Below are 27,371 nucleotides of genomic sequence, written 5' to 3' on the forward strand. Positions count from 1 at the left end.
CGCGTAAAACACGTGCGAGCAGCCTAGAGTCCTGATTGGTCCTGCTTCCCGCCTAGCCCACCAGTTAAGTCCAGAACGCCAATCTCAGCCTCTGCAATATGAATCACTATATTTCAAACATACTAAGTTTATATGCCAATCAAACAGACCACAACGTAGCATAAAATAGAAAATAACATTTGTACAAAATATGGCCAAATGTGGCTGTGAATGTCGGAGGCAGTGATTAATAGACAGGGCATAATTCAAGAATGGTAAATCGTATAATAATGGTTCATAGGTCAAAATAAAGCTTATAATAAGAGGAACATGAATATGAATAGTTTAGTTATTTGACAACTATACAATAAACATATACGTTTATCATTGGTCCATAAAAGGATCCCAAAATTACCATTCATTATGTTTATCGGGAACTAACAAGTTTATAGTCAAGAGATGTATGTATATTGTTAAATTAATAAATGAAATGATCTTATTGGTTGTTAATATGCAATTATACTATATGGCTGAGTGAAAACTGTTAATGTGATCAATAACAGACGATAAGACAGTTGGCCGGTAGAAAAAGTTTTTCTCCTAACAATATAATGCATCTACAGTTGGTCGATCAGTGGGTGGTGATCAATGTCATGTATGTTAGGTCCTTCTTAGTGCATATCAAATCCTATCGACCAAGTTTCCTGTTGACTATCTCCAACCACCATCTTATATGATGCATCTGTAAATAAAATAATGATTTATTATTTATTTATTTATTTTAACACATAGATGTTGGTACAAGGAGGTACCAAATACATATGCGCCACACAAATCTCACTTAATTTGTGTGAGGGCTGTGATACCGCCGGGGTGCCCAAACCGAGGGAGGTGGTTTACTTACGGGGCCACATCCGGAGCCTTCGACCTAAAGGTCTGATCCATAAGGCAGTGTAGCAATGTCAGGAGATGTAGTCTGATGGTAGTCGGTGACCAATAATTGGTTCATATGCCATTTGTCCATTCAGGATACTGGAGGTCATGTGCACCACTGGTTTTGAATCGGGGTTTTCCAACTCCCCTAGGTGGACTCTCCGTTTCCACTAACCTGGTTAAAGCTCCGGACACTCGCTTTTCGTCCTCTCAATTTCGTAAACAACAGTAATGCCGTGAGAATACAGTGGGCAGGACTTCCCTGGCAGAGGCTATATACACGTGGCCATGCGAGAGCATTTCCAGAGGGGAGAGCAGACTCGCCCCACTCTCGGCCGTACCAGGGCATTTGGGGGCAATCCACATCCACGGCATCTATATATAAAATAATGAACACAAGAATAAAAATAAGTTGTTTAACAGGTAAATGATTGGCGGGTATGGGAACTACAGGTTATTCACTTTCCTATGGAATAAATGTTCAGCTATTAGGTTTAATTACTTCACTATCGTATCTAAGCTAATAACTATTCTTTTTACTGACAATCAGAGCAAACATATTCATTTTCAATAAATACATAATATCAGAAGGGGTTTTTGTGGATATTGTAGTAATTTTATTAGTTGAGATCATGAGTCAAATAAAGCTAGACCACCATGGAAAACCTGGAAGGACTGGATGGCCGTTTCGTCCCATTGTGGGACTCCTCAGCAGTGTGCATCCACGATCCCACCTCACAGAATTTGAACCCATGACCTATCGGTCTCGCTCGAGAACATATTATGGATTAGTTTATTTTTTTATCGGTTGATAACAGGTTTATTATTTTTATTAACTGTTCTTTAAAAGTTTTCGGTTACAGGCAAATCAACCATCCAAGTGTATATTGATATAAATAATCACTTATTAATTCATCTTTCTATAACACAAACAGAAATACGGTTATGAGAAATTTCTAAGATTATAAACTTTGTAGGTTTGTGTTTTCTCTGGGATATTTAAGACTGATAATTTTCAAACGATGAATTTTACAAAGTTAACGTTGTTCTTTCAGTACCATCGACATTCAACGTTATCTATAGCACTTTCATCAATTCGATCATGACTAAAAACTAATTTTCATTTTATAGAACCACTGGAATGTTAAAGTGCTAATTGAAACAACTAAATAATCCCAGACGTCCTGATGAGAAAGCATTAGTAGTGGAGTTCAACCAAATCGAGTATGAGGAAGTTATACAACAATGACATTAGAAGATTAAATAATGTCATAAACCGATTGAAGTCAGACAACTACATACTCGAATGCTGAGTTAATGGTCTAAAAGTTAAACGATCGAGCACGAGACCGAAAGTCATGTGTTTGATCTCTCCTATTATACTGGGACGAAATAATCGTTCAATACTTCTTGTTTTACTTACGTTATTTAGCCAAGATTAGTTCATGATATGACACAAGAGCAATCTCCCTATGGTAACTAATTGATAGTTTGGTTAATATTTCTATAGACTTTAATCATTAACAATAATATTCTTTCCTAGTTCTTCTTCATTTTTTATTTAAATGGTAACCGAAATTTGTAGTTGTTTTAAGACATGGACTGATATGAAAAGTTTTTGAAATGATTCAACCGTCCATGTCTGATAATGGATTTACTAGATATTGATTTGTCGGTATTTCGTGAATTCAATGATAATTTCACTACACCATGATCTTATTGAGTAGTGAATTATTGCAAACTACTGAATTAACCACGTTCTAGGTAGTGAATTCGATGTATATATATATATATATATATATATATATATATATATCATTCGTTGATCTTTAATGCTATCATAAAAGTAAGCTTACTGCTTGTACTATAAATCTTTATTCTAAACAATGTCTATCCAATCAGAAGGCTTAATTTCAATAATTAATCTCGCTCGCGAGACTGATAGGCCCTGGGTTCGAATACCACGAGCGGGATTGTTGATGCACACTTCTGAGGAGTCCCACAATGGGACGAAACGGCCATCCAGTGCTTCCAGGTTTTCTATGGTGGTCTAGCTTTAATTGACTCATGATCTTAACTATTGAAATTAATTTCCTGTTCACTGAAAAAAAACATTTTCATTCATTGTGTTCTTTTGAAAAATATAGCCGGTTGAACTGTCAAGAAACACTGCATCATTATATCGTGCAATCCCAGATAATATGATCAGTGCAACAGACATTACAATAAATTCTAATGAAATGTCATGTATTAATGATAGATCTATTGGCGCTACAGAGAAATCGATAACTTTATCAACTGATATGCTTCAAAATCCACATGGTAAGTGTTATCTTTTTAGACATCTTTTGAACTTATACATTTAGGTCTAATTTAAATTATTATAAAAGTGTTACAACACCTTGCAGAGTTGTATTATGTGTTGCATTATGTAACGAAATCAAGCTCTTTGTATTGGTAACATATGATTTTCAATCAGGTCATTCCTGTTCATTGAAATGAAACTAGATTTGTTTGGAATCATCAGTTATATTTAGTGACTGTGTAGTATTCTGTCGTTTGATTCAGTTCCCAAAGTATACCAAACACATCATGAGAATAAAAAGACTGAAATATGTAGTAATACTGAAATAACTAACCAAACTATAGTACATATAAATCACATGTGTTTATGCAACTGTTTTTCTGACTAAGACAATGATATGTCGACAGAGACTTCAAGTAGGGGCATAACCAATTTTGTTTCAATAGCATACCTCATTTGAAAATTTTTACTTGCCGCTTGACTCTGATATGGTATGTAAGCACATGAATGTGTTGTTTCTATACTCGACCGTCCTAGCACGCTAATAATAGTCCCAATTTCTCATCAGCCTTCAATTGTTAAGCAAAAGCATACTATATGATTCCTAGTGTTACTCGAGTTCTGTCGATTGACTCTGCAGTGTGGTCATCAAAGTGACTCATTATGAGATTTCAATTCTTCTAATGTTAATTCGTCGGAGACAGCTGTCCTGAGGACGTAAGCTTAAACTTTATGATAATAATTAATTGGGAAAACACATCCATGATCACAAGAGAACTTAAATATCATCAAAGATTCGGAAAGTTCATCGATCTATGCTTCAACCAGGTACGTTACCACCGAACTGTAGAGGTGACATTTGTACAATGATAATCTATACACTAGTTGTTCACCCAAAATGAGTGAAAAAGTAACATGATATGAAGATAAGGAACTTATTGAAGTTTTCTGTACCTAAAAATTAATTCACAGCATTGGTTGATATTAACTGGATGATGTTAGTGTAGTAATGAAAATCAACTATAAATATAACTGTTATTCATTAGGTTCAACTCAACTGTTCACAACAACATAGTTATTGACTTCGTGTTTCTTGGGAGACTGAAAAGAAGATCTTAATAATTTTTGATTTTCGATCTATTTCCAACTTATTTTACTCCATAATGAAGAGTAAAATTTCGATATGAATATCAAATAATTTCATCCTACTTTAAACGCATTAATTATAGACGATAAAGGCAGTGATTTATAAAACATGTGTCTTAAATCCCTCTTCTAGTCACTATATATTGAAATTAGATGGTGGTTGGAGGTAGTCAACAGGAAACCCTGGACCCGGGTTTCGTGCTACTTGGCACTAGTCAGCAAGGTGTACCTGTAATCTTGAGGGAACTGGTGCTCTCTGGTTGATTCGATCCCGTGTCACTCAGCTTCCCAGTCAGAGACGTTACCACTGAGCTATCCGGGCCGCGACCGGCCTCCTGTATGACTGAGATGAAATCACAATTGATTGATCACTGAATAAGGATTTGACACACATGGCATTGATCACCACACAGTGATCAATCAATTGTGATTACTTCTAGTCACTATCCAACTTTATTTTTTTTAAAAATTCCTAACTAAATAATCATATCAAGGTAAGCTGTTTAGGATGTATATTTACCAAAAGAAATTGATCATTATCAGAAGGGGTTTGTGGAGATTTTAATAATTTCAATAGTGGAAATCATGAGACAATTGAAACTAGACCACCATGCAAAACATGTAAGCAATGGACGGCGGTTTGATTAATTACAGATCTTAACCCTAAGAACAAGAAAATATAAACCCTGACAAATAATATGTCTTATTAGATCTTTTGTGTAGAATACAAACGAGAGTAAAATCTTTTATGCACAACCAATGAGTTCTCTCTTTCATCTAGATAAATATCTATCAACACTTAAAACTATGAATAGAATAATATTGTGTTCCCTCTTTACTTCTTTTTGTTTTCTAAATGTTTATGTTAAAAGTTATTTTCAGAAGGGGTTTTTTGGAGATTTCAGAAATTTCACTGGTTGAAATCATGAGCCAATTGAAGCTAGACCACCATAAAAAACCTGGAAGCACTGGACGACCGTTTCGTCCTAGTGTGGGACTCCTCAGCAGTGCGCATCCGCGATCTCGCTCCTCGCAAGGTTCAAACCCAGGACCTATCAGTCTCGCACCAGGCGCTTAACCAAATAAACCACTGACCCGGTTCAAATATCACGAGGAGCGAGATCGTGGATGAGCACTGCTGAGGAGTCCCATACTAGGACGAAACGGTCGTCCAGTGCTTCCAGGTTTTCCATGGTGGTCTTAGTTCAATTGACTCATGATTTCAACCAGCAAAAGTTATTTATTTATTTATACAGTGACCATGTGAAATGTAAAAGTTTTAGTCAAATTTTAATAGAAAATTCTGTTACAAAAACATACACATTTATGTAACCATAGAAAACAAGAAGGAAAAAAACACGGGCGATGAAATTCTAAAATCAATTAGCAACATGTCATAAATCCATTATTCATAAAATTAGAATTCAGTAGTAATGAAAACACATTAATCAGTAGTAATGATGATAATAATAATAATAAATAATATTAACCTTTACCACAAAACTCTTTTATTTCATTCCATTTCATAATACTTATAAATGACAGATGATTAAAATTCATTTGGTGTTGTTTTACTTGTGTCTTCCGATTGTTGTTTAGGACTACAATTGATCAGTCTCTTATTGGCATTTGTTCATTCTGTGCAGATTGCCTCAATATAACCTTAAGTCACAAGCTTTTTAAGCAAAGATGGATAGTAGTTAGCAGTGGAATCCAGTTTGACGTGCGTTTCGTCCTACTTGGGACTCACCAGCTGGATGTATATGCATCTCACAATCGATGTTCACTCCGGGAGTGACTCTAACCCAGTACCGTTGGCTTCAAACACCATCGTGCTATTCACTTCGCTACTAAGTCCTGATAGCCACCTGCTTGTGCGATGGGGTGAAGTTTAAATTCACTTGGTGTTGTTTTACTTATATCTGCCGATTGTCATTTAAGACTTCAATTGATCAGTCTCATGTTGGCATATGTGTATCGTGTGAGGATTGCCTCGATATAGCCTTAAGTCCCAAGCTTTTTAAGCAAAGATGGATAGTGCAACAACATGAACTCTGAGATGCGGGTACATCCAGTTGATGAGTCCCAAATAAGACGAAACGCGCGTCAAACTGGACTCCACTGCTAGACACTATCCATCTTTGCTTAGATCAGATGATTTAATTCTAAAATGTTTTCTGATACATATGTATATATTACTTAAATAGATATGATAAAGGGGGAAGAGTTTAAGTGACACTTTAAACTACTTGGACAAATTTTTGACCTTGTTTCAATCAATTAGAATACAGATTTAATATTTTTGTTGTTTGCAGTAGTAGTGGGATTAAGTTTTACAATTTAAGGGGCGAGACTATAATTTATGGACGAACTAATCAGATTTACGATAACCGGTCTTATATTTTAGCGCGAAATTCATTCATCCATTTGGTTAAATCGAGTCTTGGCATTAAATCTAATTCCTAACCCTAACCATCAACTGTAAATCATAATCCTTATTCTTCAAACTGCTTTATAACCCTCATTTAGTCCTAGTAAGTAGGCACTCTCAAGGTTATTTTAGCGTCGCTCAAAGGTCATCCATAAATTATAGTCTCCCCATTTAAGGTTATCAGTTAAGATTTCATGTTTAAGATTAGGATATGATTTCAAAGTTCTTTTCTGTGTAACTTAATCCCTTTATTTTATTCTTAAATTCTAATATTTAACTCCAATCCTAAACTATATAAATTCTAATCTTAAAGCCTCAATCTTCTTTTTAATCTTAATCTTATGTAAGTTGCTCTTACGTCTTCGTTATAGAAACTAGTCGTCAACTTTTGTTGGACAATTTTCTGTTTGATATAGCAAAGTGAATTTATTCATTTAAAATTATACGATTCATTTACAAGTAACTAGCCTGGAGATGGATTTCCAGAAATTATTCTAAGGAGTTGCAGACTGTGAAGTTAAATGGTTATCTACAGGCTATATCAACTGAATATTACTCTACATCATAAATTGATTTGGTATGAAATTATAGATCATTGTATTTTAACTCCCTAATGGTTATGAAATGTGTTCTTGGTGTGGGGGGTTTGAAGTGCATAATAATGAGGAGCTACTGACCAATAACAGACAACTAGGTTTTCAGTAGTTCAGCTGTTTTCAGTTCATGATAACGGTTATCTCTAAGCTGTTTAACTTTCTAAGAGATAAGAAAGAACAACGGGTTCTGTGAAGATTCTTCACGGAATCATCTCAGTTGTAGTAATGTTGAAAACCAGAAAGCATTGAACATTGTTTCATTCTAGTATGTGACCCCTCGGCAGTGCATACCTAATACTCCACCAAGGATTGAGCCTCGGGCCTTCAATTCGAAAAGTACGGGGGTCGAGTCTTATTACGAAAACCAGCACTGAAATTCAGGTACACCCAGCTGACTAGTCATAAATATAAAGAAATTCACATCCTGAATACCATCTCTGGTTACTTCTAACTTTAACAAATGAAAACCTAGGTAATCCACTCTGAGGACTGGTCACCTGCAGTCCTCCATGTCAACAACAGAAAAACATAAGCGCATAAAAATACAAATTGTTTGTATTGTCTAAAGTATTCCCGGATAGTCAAAAATATCTGATATTTCGACGTTTTAGGACTAAGCCATATTTCAAATGATTTTATCATTGAAGTTTGAAAAGTATGTCGATAAACACTGATTTCCCAAAATTCTTGGGACACTTAGTACTTAAACACTTACTTACTTATGGCTGTTATCCCTCATGCAGAAGCACAGACCACCCACTAGCATTCTCCATCCAACTCTATCCTGGACAATCGTTTCCATTTGTTTTCATTTTTTTGATGTCTGATTCCAGTTCTCGACGCACTTTGTTCATTGGCCCTCCTCTTTTCCGTTTCTGTTCAGCATTTCAAGCTATCGCTTGCCTCGTGATGCAGTTTGATGATTTGCGTAATGTATGTCCTACCCATTTCCAATGTATTTCCTAATTTTCTCTACAGTTCGAAGCTGGTTTGTTCTCTGCCACAGTAGGCTGTTGCTGATAGTATCCGGCCAATGGTTGTTGAGTATCTTGCGTAGACAACTGTTTATAAATACTTATACCTTCTTGATGATGGTTGTGGTAGTTCCGTACAGCAGAACTCACTGTCTTGACGTTAGTATTGAAGCTCGTGGCTTTGTTATTGATTGGCAGTTGTTTTGACTTCTATATGTTCTTCAACCGTAGGAATGGGGCCCTTGCTTTGCTAATCCACGCCTTCACGTCTGCATCTGATCCTCCTTGTTCATCGATGATGCTGTCTAGTTGCATGAAATTTTCTAGTTCTTCCAGATTTTCTCCCTCAAGTATGATTGAGTTGGTGTTCTCTGTGTTGTATTCGAGGATCTTGCTTTTTCCCTTATATATGTTGAGACCCACTGATGCAGAGACTTATGCCACAATGATTGTCCTGACCCGCATTTCTTCGTGTGTATGTGAGAGAAGGACCAGGACATCTACGAAGTTCGAATCGTCCAGTTGCAACCATGCTGTCCATTGTATTTCTTGCTTCCTCTTTGCTGTAGAGGTCTTCATAATCCAGTCAACAACCAGAAGGAAAAGGAAGGGGAAGAGTAAGTGGCGTTTTCTGACTCTGGTACTCACTTGGAATGCGTCTGTCGGCGGTTTTCCATGCACGACTTTGTAGTGCAGCACGTCGTAGGAATTCCATGTGATTTTGAAGATCTTTTCAGCTACTCACTCTATAGTTTCAGAGAAGGTTCCACGAGGTTCTCCTATCCACACTGTCAATTTCTTTCTTATAGTCAAGGAAGTTGATGTATAGTGACGAGTTCCATTTAACTGATTGTTCAACGATGATCCCTTGTGTCGCCATTTATTCTGTGCACGACCTATCCTTACGGAATTCGGTTTGTCGAAACTGGGTATCTACTGAAAAGATCACGAGTTTACCTAATCTGAGAACAAAACGAAGACTCTATGACACAGTGACAGATAAACTAGCTATTCCGACGCGTCCCAGCCTAGCTAACTAGAGAGAGAAATCTAAATTCGGAAGAGGGAAATATATTTCACAAGCAGCCAGAAGCAAGAACAACTACGACAAGTCTAGTCGAAAATACACTCATTTATATATTGATTCATGCAGCCATTTTCGATTGATAATTAGGATGAAATCACATATATGATAAATATTTAAGGTTATAACAAATCATATGCTGAGTATATTTCATGTTAATTTAATACAGGAATACCGCATGTTATACATAAAAACAAAACAAATACTACATTGAGTAATCAATAGATTGAATTAAAAAAGACGGAATTCATGTTGAATAAAAATCATGATGAGTAAATCAGTCTAGTTTTGACTTTTCATCCTGTCGTGTCAAATCTTTCATCCGGATCAGCAACACTGTAGAAAAATTTTCCTGGTACCAATGGGAATGTGATTTCTCTGTAGTTCTGTAGTCTGATGTCCATCCTGAATTTTTCGATCGTTGGTGGAGTGACATCTATAGGAAAATCTGTAGGTGCTGTTTCGATTTCCGGTGGATTTAGTGGAGGTGGTCTATTCAATGGTTCCTCGATGTATTCCACCTTTCTGTTCTTGAATCTCAGTGATTAGCTTGCGTCCTTTGTTCTTGACCGGTTTCTTTGACTTACAATATTTCCCTGTCAGTTTTTTTGTCGTGTCATATAGTTGTTTCATATTTCCTTCTTTTGCAGTTTTTTCCGCTGTCGTTGCTAGCTCATCCACCTATTTCTGCTTGTCGACTCTAATACACTTCTTCACTTGCTTGCTTGCTTCTGTATATTCAGCTTGTGCCTTGACTTTCTCTGTTCTTGTTTGGCTGTTGTTAATTCTTGTCTTCATGTTCTTCTTTTCCTGAATCTTGTCCAGGGTTTTGATAGAGATCCATTCTTTATGTTGGTGCTTCTTGAGACCCAGAACCTCCTGACACTTTGAAGTTACTGCTTCTTCAATCCTATTCTGGTTGTCTTCCATAGTACTTTCATCTTTAACTAGATCCTGTAAGGCTTGGAACCTGTTGTTGAGAATTATCTTGAATTCGTTGAGTTTGTTAGTATGTTGGAGGAAGGTTGTATTGAACCGTTGTAGTGCTGTTTCTCCAGCTGCCCATTGGTTCTTTAGCTTCAGTTTCATCTTGGCCATAATCAGGTGGTGATCTGAAGCTGTTAGCTCCTCTCCTGGTTCCCATATCTTCCATTGTCCTTCTGAATTTTTTTACTTGGTGCAAACATGATCTATCTGATTCTCTGTACTGTAATCCAGTGAAATCTACGTAGCTTGTTCATGATCAGAGTACAGCAACATGTCTCCTGAATCTGTCCTTTTCTGTCCGTCTTGGGTCCGATGGATTTCATTGATTCCGAGAACCGTCAACTTGTATCACTCCATTTCCGTAACTATTTGATTGGTCCCCGCGGTCTACCACATCGTCCAGACATTCCATGTGCATATATTAATTGTTGGTCTGCTTATTAGAAGGGACATCGGCCTCGTGACTTCCTAAGAATCTCGTATTTTGCCATGAAACGTTGGAATTCTCGTGAATGACGATCCTTCTACTCGGAGAGCAGAATTTAAATGGTTTTGGTTGTTTTTTCTGGTTAGCGTTTTCTAATCAAGGTTGTTTTCTAAGAGGTGAGGTTGTTGACCGCATGCCAAACCCTCCTACTTTACCAGGGCTTCGGACAGGCAGTAACACTAAAAGGGGTACAGTCACTTTAAATACTTAATATTGACTTTCTAACGCCTGTTTGGTCAACCGGAATCATTTACATTTGAACCCAGAATAGAAGTTCAAAGGCAAGAAGCATGAAAAGACGCTTAAATTCCAAGGTTAGTTTAGATTCAGATATCAAAGATATTAAAAGGTTCATGGTTGTATGTGATATTCCGGAAGCTCCTAGAAACTTGTTCAATTTACAAAGACGACTAGAAATTACCCACTGTTTTTTCTAGAACCCTCTGGGGAGTTTCTGTTGAACGCTTATTGGAAGAAATATTTTCAAGCATCTTTCAGTTCCTAAAGATTCTTTTGAAGAATTGGCGTAGACTCTCAAAAGTTTTATTAAAGGAATACCTATGTAAATCCTGATAAGTTGAGAGAGTTCGAGTACTTTCAATCGCTGTTATTATTCAAAGATATATCGATCAGTATGACTTTTGAAAAACAAAACAATGCTCTACTATATTGTACTTGAGCATGTTGATTTTTACAGTGGTTAGCCTATATATCAAAATATGTTGTTTACTTTTCAGTATTTTGAACAAATTCAGTACTATCATGAAAACTGACAAGTAACATGTTGTTCAATGATGTGGTTCATTTTTATGCGATGTAGTTGACTGACCAAGAGTTTATTCAAGGCAACATAAATTTGTTGTTTACATTGAGTTGCTTTTTCATATAAAATCGGTAGCGATTTTGAAGTCAAGCGACACATCGTGTCTGAAAAACATTAACTAATTATTTGTTCAAAAAATAATTTCAATGGTTGAGATCATGAGTCAGTTGGAGGTAGACCACCGTGGAAAATCTGGAAGCACTGGATTGCCGTTTTGTGCTATTGTGGGACTCCTCAGCAGGTCTAGCTTCAAGTGATCCATGATCTAAACCATTGAACTTACTATAATGTCCACAAAACCCCTTCTGATAAGAAATAATTAGCAATCAGTATTATGTGTAACATTTTTCGGTTACCTTTTCTTTCAGATTCTTACCCTCTTATTCAAAGAAATTCTGAACCTCGATTTCTATTTAATACCACATTGAATAGACCAACACATCAATCTGCTTTGGTTACATCGGAATTACAGAGCAATCTAAATAAATGCACATATAACCCACAGTGTGTACAACATCCAATTAATTCACGTTTCGATGTCGATAACGAATATCAATGTTTAGCTCCAACAGTTGATAATAGAATATCACATATTTCACGTTGTTTAACTCCATTTTTTGACCAAAGGTCACATCAAACTATCCAGAATGTTGAAGCCATCGGCTTAAACCATATAGGCACTAATAATCGTAATTGGTTACCAATGAGTCTACAACAACTGAATTCTCCAGTGAGTATGAGTCACCAGTCAATCATTTATACAGAATCAACAATGAATAATGAAGGACGTGAACAAATGTCATCTAAAACGCCTACATTAATCTATGCTATGTCACCTAATCCGAATAGACATCCAATGCATTTTCGAGGTAATTCGCTACCAGTTTATCCCATAAATCAATTACAAAATCCCGCAAATTTAAGATCATTTCAGCATCGCTTCAAACCACAACAGCAGGAACATCGAAACCAACAACATCCGCTTTCTTCTTACCAGGATATTTCATTACTACAAGCAACATTAAGACGACATAATCATCAATCAATTGTCATGAATACTGACCCAAATCCTATGCTAACTTATCATCATCATGATAAAAATCGGTTGATTTGTTCAAGGGATCAGATTCATTATAAAACATTTCATGCCCCACAACATCATGATGATCTTCTTATATCTCCTAGAATAATATATACGGATAATTTAAAGATATGTTTACCAAACAAAACTAAACACCACCACCACCGTCATCATCAATCACCTTTACCATTAGAAGATGAACAAGAATGTCAACAATTATTAGTAAAAAATCAAGATGATATTAGTAAAGATAATGATCATATTTGTGATGAGAATGTCATATCAGGCAATCATGAACCATCAAATAACACTGACAATAATACTATCAATAATGATAGTATTAATACAACAATAACCATAGATCATTTAGAGGAATTACCGATTTATGTTAAATCTAAGAATTCAACTATACCTTTAAATAATAATAATATCAACATGTCGATTGATAATGAAACGGATTATATTGATAATCTTATCTGTAATGAACAAATTAAAAATGGAACATTTCATCATTCATTTCAATATTCACCAACTATAACTAGTTCATTACCATTGATCGTTGATATTAATAATAATAATAATAATAATAATAATAATAATAATAATCATCTTCATCATCCTCATCATGATAATCAAATGACCGATAATTCAATTCATTCAAAGGAAATGATCAAATCAGAACATTATGGATTATCAAAATCGGATGTAGGCAAATATACCTACAAAACAATTAGAGAAGCTAGTTTTGTTTAAAATAAAACAATATTGAATAAGAACAGTTTTTGATTTTATTTTAAAAAAGGATAAACACTTAAATACGTTTGTATATTCCCTTTTTTTCTTTTGTTTCTTATTCAAATGTACATTGTAATTTGGTATTATCATTTCATAATGGATTATCTATCCAATAGGAATCGAAGTAAAGTTTAAAGAACTTTATTGTGTTATTGAATATGTTCAATAATCAGTAATGATAACAATATTGATGTTTATTTAGATAATAATTATTTTTTAATTTCGTAAAATTATCATTGAAATTGAAATACTTTTGAATGAAAAGAATAAAAGATTACTCTTATTGTTATAATGATGATGTATATATTGGATTCAACGAAAAGAAGTGGGAGGGGGTTGTAAAGATCATAGTAATTGAATAGTGGCATTCATGAGTCAATTAAAACTAGATCTTTTTGATTGAGATCTTGAAACAATTGATGTTAGACCTTCACAATTGAAAACCTGGAAGCACTGGACGGCCGTTTCGTCCTACTGTGGGACTCCTCAACAGTGCGCATCCACGAGCGGGATTCGAACCCAGGGCCTTCGGTCTCGCGCGCGAACGCTTAACCAACTAGACCACTGAGCCGGCATCCAATGGTGATAGTTTCTAACATTAACCAATCCACGAAATTGCGCGACCAACTTCCATTGTACTTAAGTAGATAACTGTCTCTACCCGACAAGGATTAGCTCCACTGGTCACTATAAAAATACCTAAAAGCACTAAATGGCCATTTCGTCCTAGTATGGGACTCTTCAGCAGTGTGCATTTATGATCCGGCTCACGGGATATGAGAAGTTTCATATTAAGACGACAGAGTCGTCCAGTGATTCCAGATTTTTCATGGTGGTCTAGTTTTCATTAACTCATGAAAAGATATTACTTCCATGATTGTATACGTTCTTTTTAATCTTCTCAGATAAAAAAAAGCATTGAGAAAAAACGTTTAATTAACAAGAACAAATTATTCTACCATCATAGACAGGAAATGACAGTGTGGAAAGGAAACCACCAGTAATACATTCTTTATGAACTAGGTTTTTATGTCATACATAAAGCAGAAAGCTTCTGTTTTACTGGTTTTTATGCTATTTTAACTTTCAACGAAAACATTATATCGAGCCAACAGAGTAGAAATGCATAATGTACTACAATTTTTATGTGTGACACCTTCATATCATCATCATATAACCTAATCTTGTTAACCATTCATTCAGTGAATCCAATGATAAAGATATTATTGACAATTAGTAATTTTCTGTATACCTGTTAATAACAACCGAATAGGTTCATAAAAGAAACTTATTCACATTTAGATTAGTGAAATTCTTTAATACTATCAGAAAACTAATGGTTAACCTTGAAAAAATTTATTAATGGCCTCCCCGCTTTGATAGGTTTCCTTAATTTCCAAACAAAATACTTTTAATAACAACGAGTGTTCTCCCTATTGGTTAAAAAAACGGCTTTAAAATCTCAAACGTTATATTGTATATTGCATTTGTGATATAGTTACCTCATTGTGAACGAAGAGAATATCGTATTGAAATATGTGATTTGTTAAGGTTTATATATTTTAAACTTCATCTTGGTATGAGACTCCTCAGTAATACGATGTCACAAATGTACAGATGACCTTCATATCTAGTGTGGTGTGTGTTACTGATATTGACATATAAAAAAGTAGTAAGCATCACCAATCGAAAGTGATATGTCTGGCAGCAGAAAATTAAAAAGATTGAAGAGAATAGAACGAGAAAAGAGGGTGATTGGTGTGGAAATAAAGGAACAATCAAATGTGAAACAATTGATTGACATTTTGCAAATGAATTATTTACTTTATGGTTCTCAGATTTTACTAAGAGATTCTCTAATTTGGTTGTCGCAGCCTATATTCTTACTCAGTACACTAGTAATGAACATGATGTATTTAGATCACTTTTTCCAAGTTACATGAACTGCATTTCTGATTTACAAGGCAACGATACAGATTACATCAAGCCGCAAACAATTTAGCTCAAAGTATTTGTCACGGTAATAAGCTATTTCAACTGTACAACTTTCGGTATCTGTAGTGATGTTTTGCTTTTATTCTTACAGATAATATTCTATTCCTCAAATATTTCAAATGAAATTGTCTGACAGTTCCAATAGCCCCCAAATGTCTTGGTACGGCCGAGAGTGGGGAGAGTCCGCTCTCCCTCTCCAAATGCTCTTACATGGCCACACGTATATAGCTTCTGCCAGGGAAGTCTTACTCACTGCCTTCTTGATGCGTTCCAGCCCCACTAACTAGAGAAAGAAGTCCAAGTTTGGAACGGGAAAGTGTATTCCGTAAGCCAGAAGCACGAATGAATAATAACAGACACAACTCAAACGTATATATACAGTATAAAACTGTCCTTGGAAAGCGTTGCGAAAATAGCATACTAAAAATACACAACGAAACAATAGCGTTAAAGATTCTCCCAAGTGGGAAATACGACACGAAGGTGAAAAGTGTGCATTTGTCGCGAAAAAAAGGAAATTTAAATTTCCAAAACAAAATTATAAAATTAAGGCATTTACCAAGTGAGTTCTGGGGATCTGACATCCCCAACACTTCTCGTGGTGGGGATGTTGTTTACAAAATTGACAGGACAAAAAGCGAATGTCCAGAGCTTTAACCAGTTTGGTGGAAACGGAGAGTCCACCTAGAGGAGTTGGAAAATCCTCATTCCAAACCAATAGTGTACATGGGCTTCAGTATCCTGAATGGACAAATGGCGTATGAACCAATTATTGGTCACCGACTACCATGAGACTGCATCTCCTGACATTGCTCCACTGCCTTATGGATCAGACCTTTAGGTCGAAGGCTCCGGACGTGGCCCCGTAAGTAAACCACCTGTTTCAGTTTGAGCACCCGGGCAGTATCACAACCCTCAAACAAATTAAATGAGATTTGTGTGGCGTATATTTACATGGTGCCTCCTTGTACCAATATCCATGTGTTCAAATAAATAAATAATATCTTCAATGTGAGCATAATCTGTTGTTGTCTTAACAAATTAATGAAGAAACCTTTTCTTTAATTCGTTTTTCGATAAACGTTGAAGTTTTATTTGATTTAGTCGATATTCGATTTGAAGTTAATTTGGCGTTTTTTAATTACTTAAACTAGGTTACCTAAGCCAGCCAATGATAGACATTTCAAAAATTCAAACTTAACCACACCATTTCGCTATTGTATATATACTGACGTATTATATTCATATAACATGTATTCCATCATTTTGTGAAGTTTATTCAAATTTTATCCGTGTCTGAGTCTGTATTTCACTGATTCACCTGACGAAAGTGCAAATTAAATCTGTGTTTACGAAGACGGGTGACATTAAATCATTTACGTTATTCTATAGTACAGTTGAAATTAGATACCTGTTGAAACGCTTACGGTACAGTATAGTGATCCAGTTTTATTATCAAATCACTGAATTTAAATTCATAAATCATTGAATTTTACCTAGGTGATTTAAAGTCTATTATACTTACTTACTTACGCCTGTTACTCATAATCGAGCATAGGCTGCCAACCAGCATTCTCCAACCCACTCCGTCCTCCGCCTTCTTTTCTAGTTCCATACAATTCTTGCCCATTCTTCTCATGTCTATCTTCGTTTCCCGGTGTTATGTGTTCTCCGGTCTTCCTCTTCTCCACCTTTGACCTTGAGGATTCCAAATGAGGGTTTGTCTTGTGACGCAGTTGTGTGCTTTCCTCAATGTGTGTTCTATCCACTTCCAGCTCTTCTTCCTGATTTCCTCCTCTACTAGGATCTGGTTTGTTCTCTCCCACAATAGGTTGTTGCTGATCGTGTCCGGCCAACGGATCTGAAGTATTTTGCGTAAACAGCTGTTGATAAACACATGTATCTTCTGGATGATGACTTTTGTAGTTCTCCAGGTTTCCGCCCCATACAGTAGAACTGTCTTGACATTTGTATTGAAAATTGTGACTTTGTTGTTAGTTGACAGACAGTTGTTTTGAGTTCCGTATGTTCTTCAATTGTAAATATGCTGCTCCTGCTTTTCCGATCCGCGCCTTCACATCTACATCAGATCGACCATGTTCATCAATGATGCTGCCCAGATATGTAAAGGTTTTCACATCTTCCAAATCTTCTCCGTCAATTGTGATTGGATTGTTGCATACTGTGTTGTATCGGAGAATCTTGCTCTTCCTTTTGTTTATATTGAGATTCACTGCTGTTAAGGCTGCTGCTACACTATTCGTCTTCTCCTGCATTTGTTGATGCTTTTTCGATAGGAGGGCCAGATCTTTTGCAAAGTCTAGATCGTCCAACTGCATTCTAGATGTCCACTATATCCCGTGTTTCCCTTCGGATGTTGACGTCTTCATGATCCAGTCGATCACCAGGAGAAAGAGGAAGGGTGAGAGTAAGCAACCTTGCCTGACACCGGTCTTTACTTCGAACGACTTTGTCAACTGTCCTCCATGCACGATTTTACTGTTTAATCCATCATATGAATTCTGTATGATATTGACTATCTTCTGAGGCACGCCATAGTATCGAAGAAGTTTCCATAATGTTGTTTTGTCCACGCTATCAAATGCTTTTTCATAGTCAGAAAGTCTATTATACTCGCTATATAATTTGAAGCATCTGAGATTCAAATGTATTTAATTAAAATGAAACTACCCTCTAATAATTTGTAGTTTTCAATGATTCTTTATATGAAATTTGTTTAATAAATGAATCACTCTCAAGTTTGAAGATTGTCAACTTTATTCATTACACATGAATGCCACCAATTCGAGTGGTTGTAAAGTAAACATCCATTCACTTTTTGATCACCACCATATTGTTACCCTTGTTATCATTCTTTCCTAATCAACGATTTCAATAGAATGTTATTCTCACATTATGCTTCATTTATTGTAAACATCTCGTGAAAAACACTTGAGTTTCTATTTGAAAAACTTTCTGATTCAAACAATAAGTTTGATTCATTTATATATGAGTGTGTTATGAAATGCAGCTTTGTAAATAATTTTAATTCTGTTTCAATTTAACGATAAATTGTTCAAAGAATGTAGAGTAAAATGAATTCATGGATCAATTAAAGATAGACTAGCGTGGAAAACATTGAAGTATGAAACCGATAAGTCCTGGGTTCGAACCCCATATGCGGAATCATTGGTGCTCACTTCTGAGGAGATTCATATTAGGACGAAACGGCTGTCCAGTTCTTACAGACTTTCCATGGTGGTTTAGCTTTAATTGAATAATATCAGAATAAAAATGTCATGAAACAATTTGTTTTTTTGGTGAATTTGTGATCTTTAAGCTCAGGGTTTCAATTGTGAATCTTTCATTATCTTTCTAGACAATATCAGCATAAACTTAAAGTAGAAGTGAGCTATCAGGTTTTCTATTAAGAGTATGTAACAGCATGTTTTGTCAACATTAAATTTGATTAGTTTCTGTCAACACTTATCATTGTTACTGACATACTGTTCAGCGTTATTTTGATAGCTTTATCGGGCATACTGAAATATTGGGATAGACGTAGTAATTGTACTAACAGTTTTGCTCACAAAAAGGATACCTGAACTTCCAATCGAACAGACTGGATAATATGAAAGTGTATTGAGAAATAAAATTCATTACTTAAGCACAAAATATTTAGCCAAAAGAGTGTAATTATGGATTATTAATCATATAATAAAATATAATAATAATTATGGATGAAAATAAAAGACAATCAATGATGGTTATTCAATGTTTTCTGTAGTGAATCTAGATAGGTTTGTCTTCACCTTCACTACGGACACTCATTAGATTGGAAAAATGTAGAAATCTTAGACAGAGGAAACTCCAAAACCATCAGAGAATTTTTAGAAGCCTGGCACTCAGGTCAATCATCAATCAACAAACATATTGAAATCCATCCAATTTATCAACCAATCAGGAAAATCATGCATAAATATAGGAACAAAAATCAAACCAATGGGAGACACAACCAAAACAAAGAAGTAGACAATGATAAATTTTAGGTCGATAAGAACCAATCAACACTGAGGTGCACAGATCAAGCTGTGAAACACATATGGAGAAATTCGAACACTTCACTTCTATCTGACGTTTGTCGTCCAGAAGAACGATGAAAGCTCTACGACCAAACCATCCAGCTCAGAGAACAAAACTCCACCAAGATACTCAGGGTTTATGATATCGAAAATCAATATTGATTTAAATAATCAGTCGTGAATATTGATAAATAATATTCTTTACAATCTCTATAGTAAGCATAGAAATTTACGTAGTTCACTAATCTCTATATACGTTTTAGTTTAGTCATTTCATCAAAAAGAAACATATCGTTTGCTATATTGATTCGCTTCATAAACGTAATCAAAATAAAAACAATAATTTCTACATCCAAACAAATGTTACCAAATAATAATGAAATGTAGTAAGTAACCATATGTTGTGTTTTTATTTGTCTAAATGTATGTAAAGAGTCGGAAGGGAACACTGTATTAACTTGGGTTTTGCACCAGTTCAGACTCGTTAACAATGAATACTCGAAATATTGCGAAGACTAAAATTCTAGTAGGATTCGAACCTGAGTGAAAGTTACCGATACTCAGTGATCAATTATTTTAAATAGCTGGGTTCTACAAGAGCTCGGTTGTTGTACGAATAGCTCAGTGATAGTGTCTTAAACCGTAAGACTGGATGATAAGAGTTTGAACGTGATAAGAGTACCAGATATTTCAAGATTCCAAATATACTTTCCTATGGATGAGTGCTAACTAGCATGAAAAATAAGTCGAGAAAGGTTTCCTGTCAATTTCATCGAACCATCAAACATCTCAATACAGTGTACTAGATAATGAACCATTCAAACTAGCGGTCAAACGGAAACTTGATGAATAGAACTCGATCACTACCAAGGACTAGAAGAAAGTGATATTGGTTATTACTCATTGAATAACCTATGTAATTTATCATCCAATATGTCCACGTCGTTTATTCTGTTGACGCAAAAATGGTGCATGTTAACCACATAGTTTTGGTTCTCTCCATGTCACATTTTAAATAGGACTAAACTGTCATCATTATGTAGTTTAATCAAAGTTCATTGTCGTTTTTATTTTGTTTAAGATTTTATTTAAAACCTTATATATTTGATATATAGCTAGCAATGGAATATAGAACTCATATTTCGTCCTATTTGATACTCTTCATCTGGATATGTTTACATTTCACTGTTAATGCTCTTAGTGAAACTGTGTTACAGAAACTGATTAATTGTAGTCCTCAATATCAATAACAGGGAATCACAAATTCTGAATCACAGAATTTTAATTTATGTAACATACGTATATCATCAAATATTTTCAAGTGATGTTGAATTTTCTAAGCTGGATGGTTAAATTGCTTAGCTTTTGTTATTTCAATGAATCATTATCATGAAAGCAAGTGTATTTTAAAGTAATAAGATCAAATCTCGATAGTTTGTGCTTATCATTTAATAAACTCGATAAGCAGCTACTTCATTTTCAACTTGACTGATTTTAAAGGTCATATTTAAAACCATTATGTCTTTACTTACGTCTGTTACCCCTCTTAGAGAAGCATAGGCCTCCCACCAGCACTCTCCATCCAAACCTGTCCTAGGCAATCCTTTCCAGTTGTTTCCGGTTGCTATTCATTCTCTTTATATCTGCTTCCATTTTCCAACGTAGTGTATTCTTCGGCCTTCCTCTTTTCTACTGCCCTTCAGGATTCCAGATTACAGCTTGCCTTGTGATGCCTTACATAATAATACTGTTAGAATATTTGATCAGAATTCAATAGTTTCTATTCCTAAGTTCAATCAGTTTGTAAGCGTTATGCAAAAAGTATCCGATATCATCAATCATATCTATCTTAGTCTTGATATGGTTGACCTACACATGTCATATAAATTCAAGAGTTCATTTCAAATCTTGTTACATTATTGTATCTAGTTTATTATCTTGACTACCTCTTAGTCTTCTTTTTCTTTGTTGATAGATCCACTACATATTCTGCTAGTGTATTCTTAATAACAAACTGTTATCCTTTATGTTTTGAAATGTGTTGTGATGTAACCGTAGATTTATAAATTTGATATAACTATACAATTCATTCTTCTTAATAGAATAAAACTTCATATATAAACTATTATAATCTATTGAAATGAATGACCTAATAAAAGATCTTTATTTCACACATCATTAACATAGTTCATCATCTAATATGTCTTTGAATTTGGACGTAGATTATTAAGGTAAACAAGTTCTTTGGAAATTGTATATATCTTGAAAGTACTATCATCAACGAACAAGAACTATTCATCGAAGCATTAACAAATGTATAACACTTTTTTTGTACTTCTTTCAAAATACACTTTAATATGCTTCATTCTATCCATTTTAACCCTCACTATACATACACATATACAATTGAAAATGATAATCTTCATATTTAAAGTAGGAGATTTATTACTATGGAGTCAGTGAATTGGAATAAAGTGACCTAGATTTCTTTTGGCTTGTAGAAATTCTGCTTATATGATAAGAATTTTCAATGATCTATATTGAATAAGAAATATGTCACTTCGAGAAATCTTACAAATTTTAGTGGTTCATTATATTTTCTTCTTACATATCAAGGAGCAATTATGCAATGGTATTGTAATCTTTGAAAGTACAAATTGTTATGCATTAATGACTTTCAGTTTATTAGTACTGTGATGTATGACCAATAACTTCCTTTCCAACTAATACCATGAATGACGTTGCATAATGACTTTAGTCCCAACTACTATTTGCCCCGCTGTCCTTTCTGTTCCAATTAGTCAATCAAAATACAAAGACGGCAAACTGAAGTTCTTTTTATCTTTGTATTGTCATTCTGCAAGTTCCATCTCACTAAAGTACTTACCCCAATCTAAAAGCCTTTACAATGAAAAGATAACTATTTTTTTCGAAGTTACTAGTTGGTGACCGAATTTTTCCTAACCCATAAGGCTTGTGGATTCAAAATCATGTCAACTTATCTGACCGGGTAAGTAATAGTGAGGTTAGACACAGGGTATTAGGGAATGATGATAAATCATTTGATGAGGTTGTAAATCTTCATCGACTGAGATGGTTTGGCCACGTGTTGCGTATGCCTGAACACCGATTACCATGACGCTCAATGCTGATTAGTGTTAGGGATGGTTGGAAGAAAGTTAGGGTCGGCCAAACCAAAACGTGGCATCAATGCTTGAAGTCACCAACTTCTGGTCTGAGCCCTGCCGGTAGATGCATACTACTTGGTTGGAGACCGCGTGAATATCGTAACCAATTGTTGGAGACTTTGAATGACATGGCTAGGAATCGATCACAATGGCGTAGGTGTATACACTCTTTGTCTTCCCTTAAACTGTGAAATTAAAATCGCTCCATATCTTTCCTTCTACCAACTAATCCTTTCTTCCTGTACTATATCCTTATATGCAAATTCATTATAAACATATCAAGATTGGAAATCATTCGCAAACATTATGTAGCCATGTAATTTTTCAAAGTCATATGAAAGAGATCATAACTAGCATGTTTGACTAAAGACAACAATCAAGAAAGTTTAGAATTGCGTTATATGTAATCAGTTTACAAAAAAGCCTTCAATGAATAACAGACTTGTTCTAGGAATAAATTTCACACGTACAATTAAATCTAAGTGTAGTAATACCTGTGAATTTATCCACGTTTTTTCCAATTTATGTGTTTAGTATGTTTCTATTAGTTGAATATAAGATGTTAATTTTATCCCTTTATAGACTCATCACCTGGATTTATCTATGTCCCAATGATTTTCACAGTAACTTTTGCTTCAAATAACAATGGATTATACACTGAGTTATTGAGTGAAGTTAGCCATTACTGAGCATCACAATTGTGCCACAAATATCATTACTAGTTATATAGCAAATATATTTAAACTTATGGTGTGACTCTATACTGTGTCAAGTAGCTTAGGATACATGTATAGCAACAGAGACTGACCAATTACAGCTCTTAATACAAACAATTGGAAATTTTAAACCCTTTTCAACTTTTTTTCTTCAATTTGTTCTAATTGAAAGCTTCTAACATGAAAGGTTAAATTTTGTGATAATAAGCGTAAAAGGATGGGTCCAGGATGTAAAGTATCTACTTGAAGCGTCTTCAGTTCTCATGAAATCATAGTTTCACTAGGGTTTACTTTCGATGTGACACCGTCTCAGTAGGAAAACGTTCTTCTCAATCACCCTTATCATGTGATTCACATTTCACTACCAAATAAATGAATTCTCGATTGGATAGATGAATTTATGAATAAGTAATCAGTATCTTTATAAAAAACCGTTATAGTGTCGCTTGCCATGTCACAAGCCCACGTGGCTTGTTCTAGCTTCCAGACAGGCTAATTTATTCATTTTCCTTGAGTCACATTTTGGCCTCGTTAATTATTCGCTTGTCAACTTGACGATTTTTTTATGTGAGTGGTATGTGTGTGCATTCTTCATACTATTCATCACATTTCTGCCAGATCGTTTTGCTTTTCTCTCTCTCACTTACTTCCCTCTGTGCTTGCTTTCTGCGTTGCTTGCTGGTTTCATCAGTCATTAACAATACATTATCCCTACAATTGGTGTTCTGCCTTTTGAATAATCTTGAGCATATACATAATATTACTAGGAGATTTGGCCTGTGTGATTACTATTATTTTTTATTGTGAATCATTCATTATCCTTCTGAAAAATATCATCAGAATAAATTTCAGGTAGAAATAAGGTATTTGAATTCCTCCAAGTTGTCCGGTCAACTTAAATCGGGATTTGTTACTCGTGACTTTGAATCTGTTGATTTCTGCATATTTATTGAGATTGCCTTTGTCTACCCACTCTATTTTTTGATTCTTTATTTTAAAGTTCAATTCATAAGTCAGTTAAAGCTAAATCACCATGGAAAACTTGGAAGCACTGGATGGCCGTTTCGTCATATTGTGGAAATACTCAACAGTGCGCATCCACGATCTTGCCTCGCGAGATCCCAATACAGGACCTACCAGTCTCTCGCGCGAACGCTTAACCTCTAGACCACTGAGTCCGCATCCAACGATGTTAATGTCTAACTTCAACTAATTCACCAAATTGAGGGACACATCCACCATTGTCATCAGTGAGTTACTATCTCACAATTGACCCGATTGAACTCCACTGGTCACTGTTTCTCACTAGAACTCCAGGAAATACCTCTTGAATCCAGTCACTAGTGAGCATATGTTGATTAATATTAGAAGAGGTTTTGTGGAGAGTTTAGTAATTTTATAGTTGAATTCTTCATTTGTCCATGATTTTTTCGATCGATCGATAAAAAAAGTTTTCCACCTAAGTAGATATATTGAGCATATATTTCGATAATACTTAGATCAATCACTATTTTTTTCATATTTACGGTCATACCATCAAAATGTATTGTTGGGGATAAAGATAAAAAGCTGCAGTCGTTTTAATGTCAGTTTAATAATCGTTTTTTGAAGGGAGAGCCTAACTTCTAAAGGTTCTTTTTATCTCCTCTGTTCATTATTTCAATATACCGCTAATTGAACTTATGTCAGCAATTGTCCATGGGCATTGATATTGGCGAAGATACAGCATGATGTTTGACATCTAGTTAGTATTCATAAAGATGAAGATGAAGAAATTGATCACATTGTATGGTTTTGTGTTTATGGAGTTGATGTATAGCTTTACTTTTATTGTCATTCCATTTTTTTATTGTGCATAAGAAAGATTGGAATGATTTTGTTGATTCATGCGCTTCGCCTAATCCAAACTTGATCTGTCTAATATGTCCTTTATATGTGTTAGGATGATTTATTTTTTGACTACAATACTTCATTTCGTTGTTGTTGATGAGTGTGTGATATTTGTAGGACTATCTGACCGGCTAGTGATTAATCACTGAATAGATGCTAATATTATATCTGTCTAATTATTAGTGATGATAGAATTTTGTTGATCAAGTTGAAATCTGGCCACTGTCATAAGTGACTCGATATCGCGTACACTATGTATAGATGTTAGATAATTGAAGACAATGATGCTTGGCGGTCACTATTCAGTAGCCAGTCAGTGTAAATATATTTCTTACAGAAGATAAATCACAGATCGAACTTCTCAGTAATAACTGCTCAGAATGTGAAATTGTGTAATGCTGGTTCGAATTCACCAGGGAGCACTAATTACCTCCAGATTGTAGGTATGCCTTGGTCCGAAAGTTCTTAACTAGCATGGAACTTAAACCAACCAGTTTTTTCCACCAATTACCCCTAGCCACTTATTATCAAGCGCTGTCTTTTTAAAACTGTGTTCTTCTTCAACTATGTTCCAATGTTTCACTGCTATTATCTCATCATATAACATTATCAAGTGATTATCATACCATGGATTCAGTTGACTGACGTCAGAATATGTAGTCCATATAGTTACAAATAAGGCCTAACAACTATCTAATACTAATTAGGTTTTAATAGATCTAGAAGTTGACCATAGTCTATGATAGTAGACATCTCACACCTAATCATATCTCTACATAGTGTGAATATTTTATTGACCCAGCTAACAATCAAAGGAAAAAATCATATATGCAGTATAATAATAAGCATTATTTGAAAAAACAGAGTATAAATACATATCTATTTCCTTCATCTTAATAATAAGACCAATTACTAAGTCTTTATTTGAATAAATGTAAATCCAAATGATACAGATGCTTGTGTTAGTTAATTACAAAGATATCTAGACTTCTGACTGACTCCAAGAGTTATCTACTGAACATTTGAAGCGAACGGTACTGAGTTCAAGTCCCAGAGAGAACATCAACTCTGGAATGCATGTGTATACAGCTGACGAGCCTCAACTAGGACGAAACGCAAGTCCTGTATTACACTGCTGGACACTGTCCATCTTTGCTTAAAGAGCTTGTGACTTAAGGCTATATCAAGGCAATCCGTACAGGATGTACATATGCCAACAAGAGATTGATCAACTGTAGTCCCAAATAACAATGGGAAGATACAAGTTAAACAACACCAAGTGAATTTAATGTAACATGTGTTTTAATTCTACGTGAATCATCATTTCCCTAATAATTACAAACATACTTTGCAACGACTAAGTGTTAACTAGCACAAAATCTTGACCAATCACTTGAAATCAAAATATAAAGCACTCAGCGTCAAGTCACACAGATTACTGCTCACAATGTAAATCGTAAGAAAGAAGTCGATCAGCACTAAAGGACTAGAAGTACATAACACTAGTCACTACTCAGTGATTCATTAGTTTCAAGTTGTATTGTGTAATTGTCAGTACGATTGAGCTAGCATAAACTACTGATCAAAATATTATTAATTAATTTCTACTAACGAAACGATGTGTGTTATTAAGTTATTAAATCAAACACTTTAACTTCCAATTCTACTGACTACAGAACTTAATAACACGAGTCTGATCCATCAAGGGCAAATAGCGTTTTCAAGGATGAAAACAAGTTTGTTGATTGGTTTAAAACCTCAGATAAACAAAGCTTCGTGTTTATCATTACTAAAACTGTACCCTATTTACAAGTTTATCAAATTAATATTGTTTGAATTAATCCATTGGTTCACCTTAATCTCAAATGAGGGTCAAAAT

General features: G+C 34.9%; 1 protein-coding gene across 1 annotated transcript in view; it reads left to right on the forward strand.

Moving 5' to 3' along the window:
* The window catches only part of CDH2_1 (Chromodomain-helicase DNA-binding protein), a 55,327-nt gene extending 41,208 nt beyond the window's left edge, over positions 1 to 14,119 (forward strand). Inside the window, exons 7-8 of the mRNA XM_051208238.1 lie at positions 3,060 to 3,234; positions 12,114 to 14,119. Of these exons, the coding sequence (XP_051066984.1) occupies positions 3,060 to 3,234; positions 12,114 to 13,579 (1,641 nt within the window). The 3' untranslated portion in view covers positions 13,580 to 14,119. The remainder of the gene's footprint in view (positions 1 to 3,059; positions 3,235 to 12,113) is intronic.
* The last annotated feature ends 13,252 nt before the right edge of the window (positions 14,120 to 27,371 follow it).

The sequence above is a fragment of the Schistosoma haematobium genome, chromosome 4 (genome assembly GCF_000699445.3).
Source record: "Schistosoma haematobium chromosome 4, whole genome shotgun sequence".
Taxonomy (NCBI): domain Eukaryota; kingdom Metazoa; phylum Platyhelminthes; class Trematoda; order Strigeidida; family Schistosomatidae; genus Schistosoma; species Schistosoma haematobium.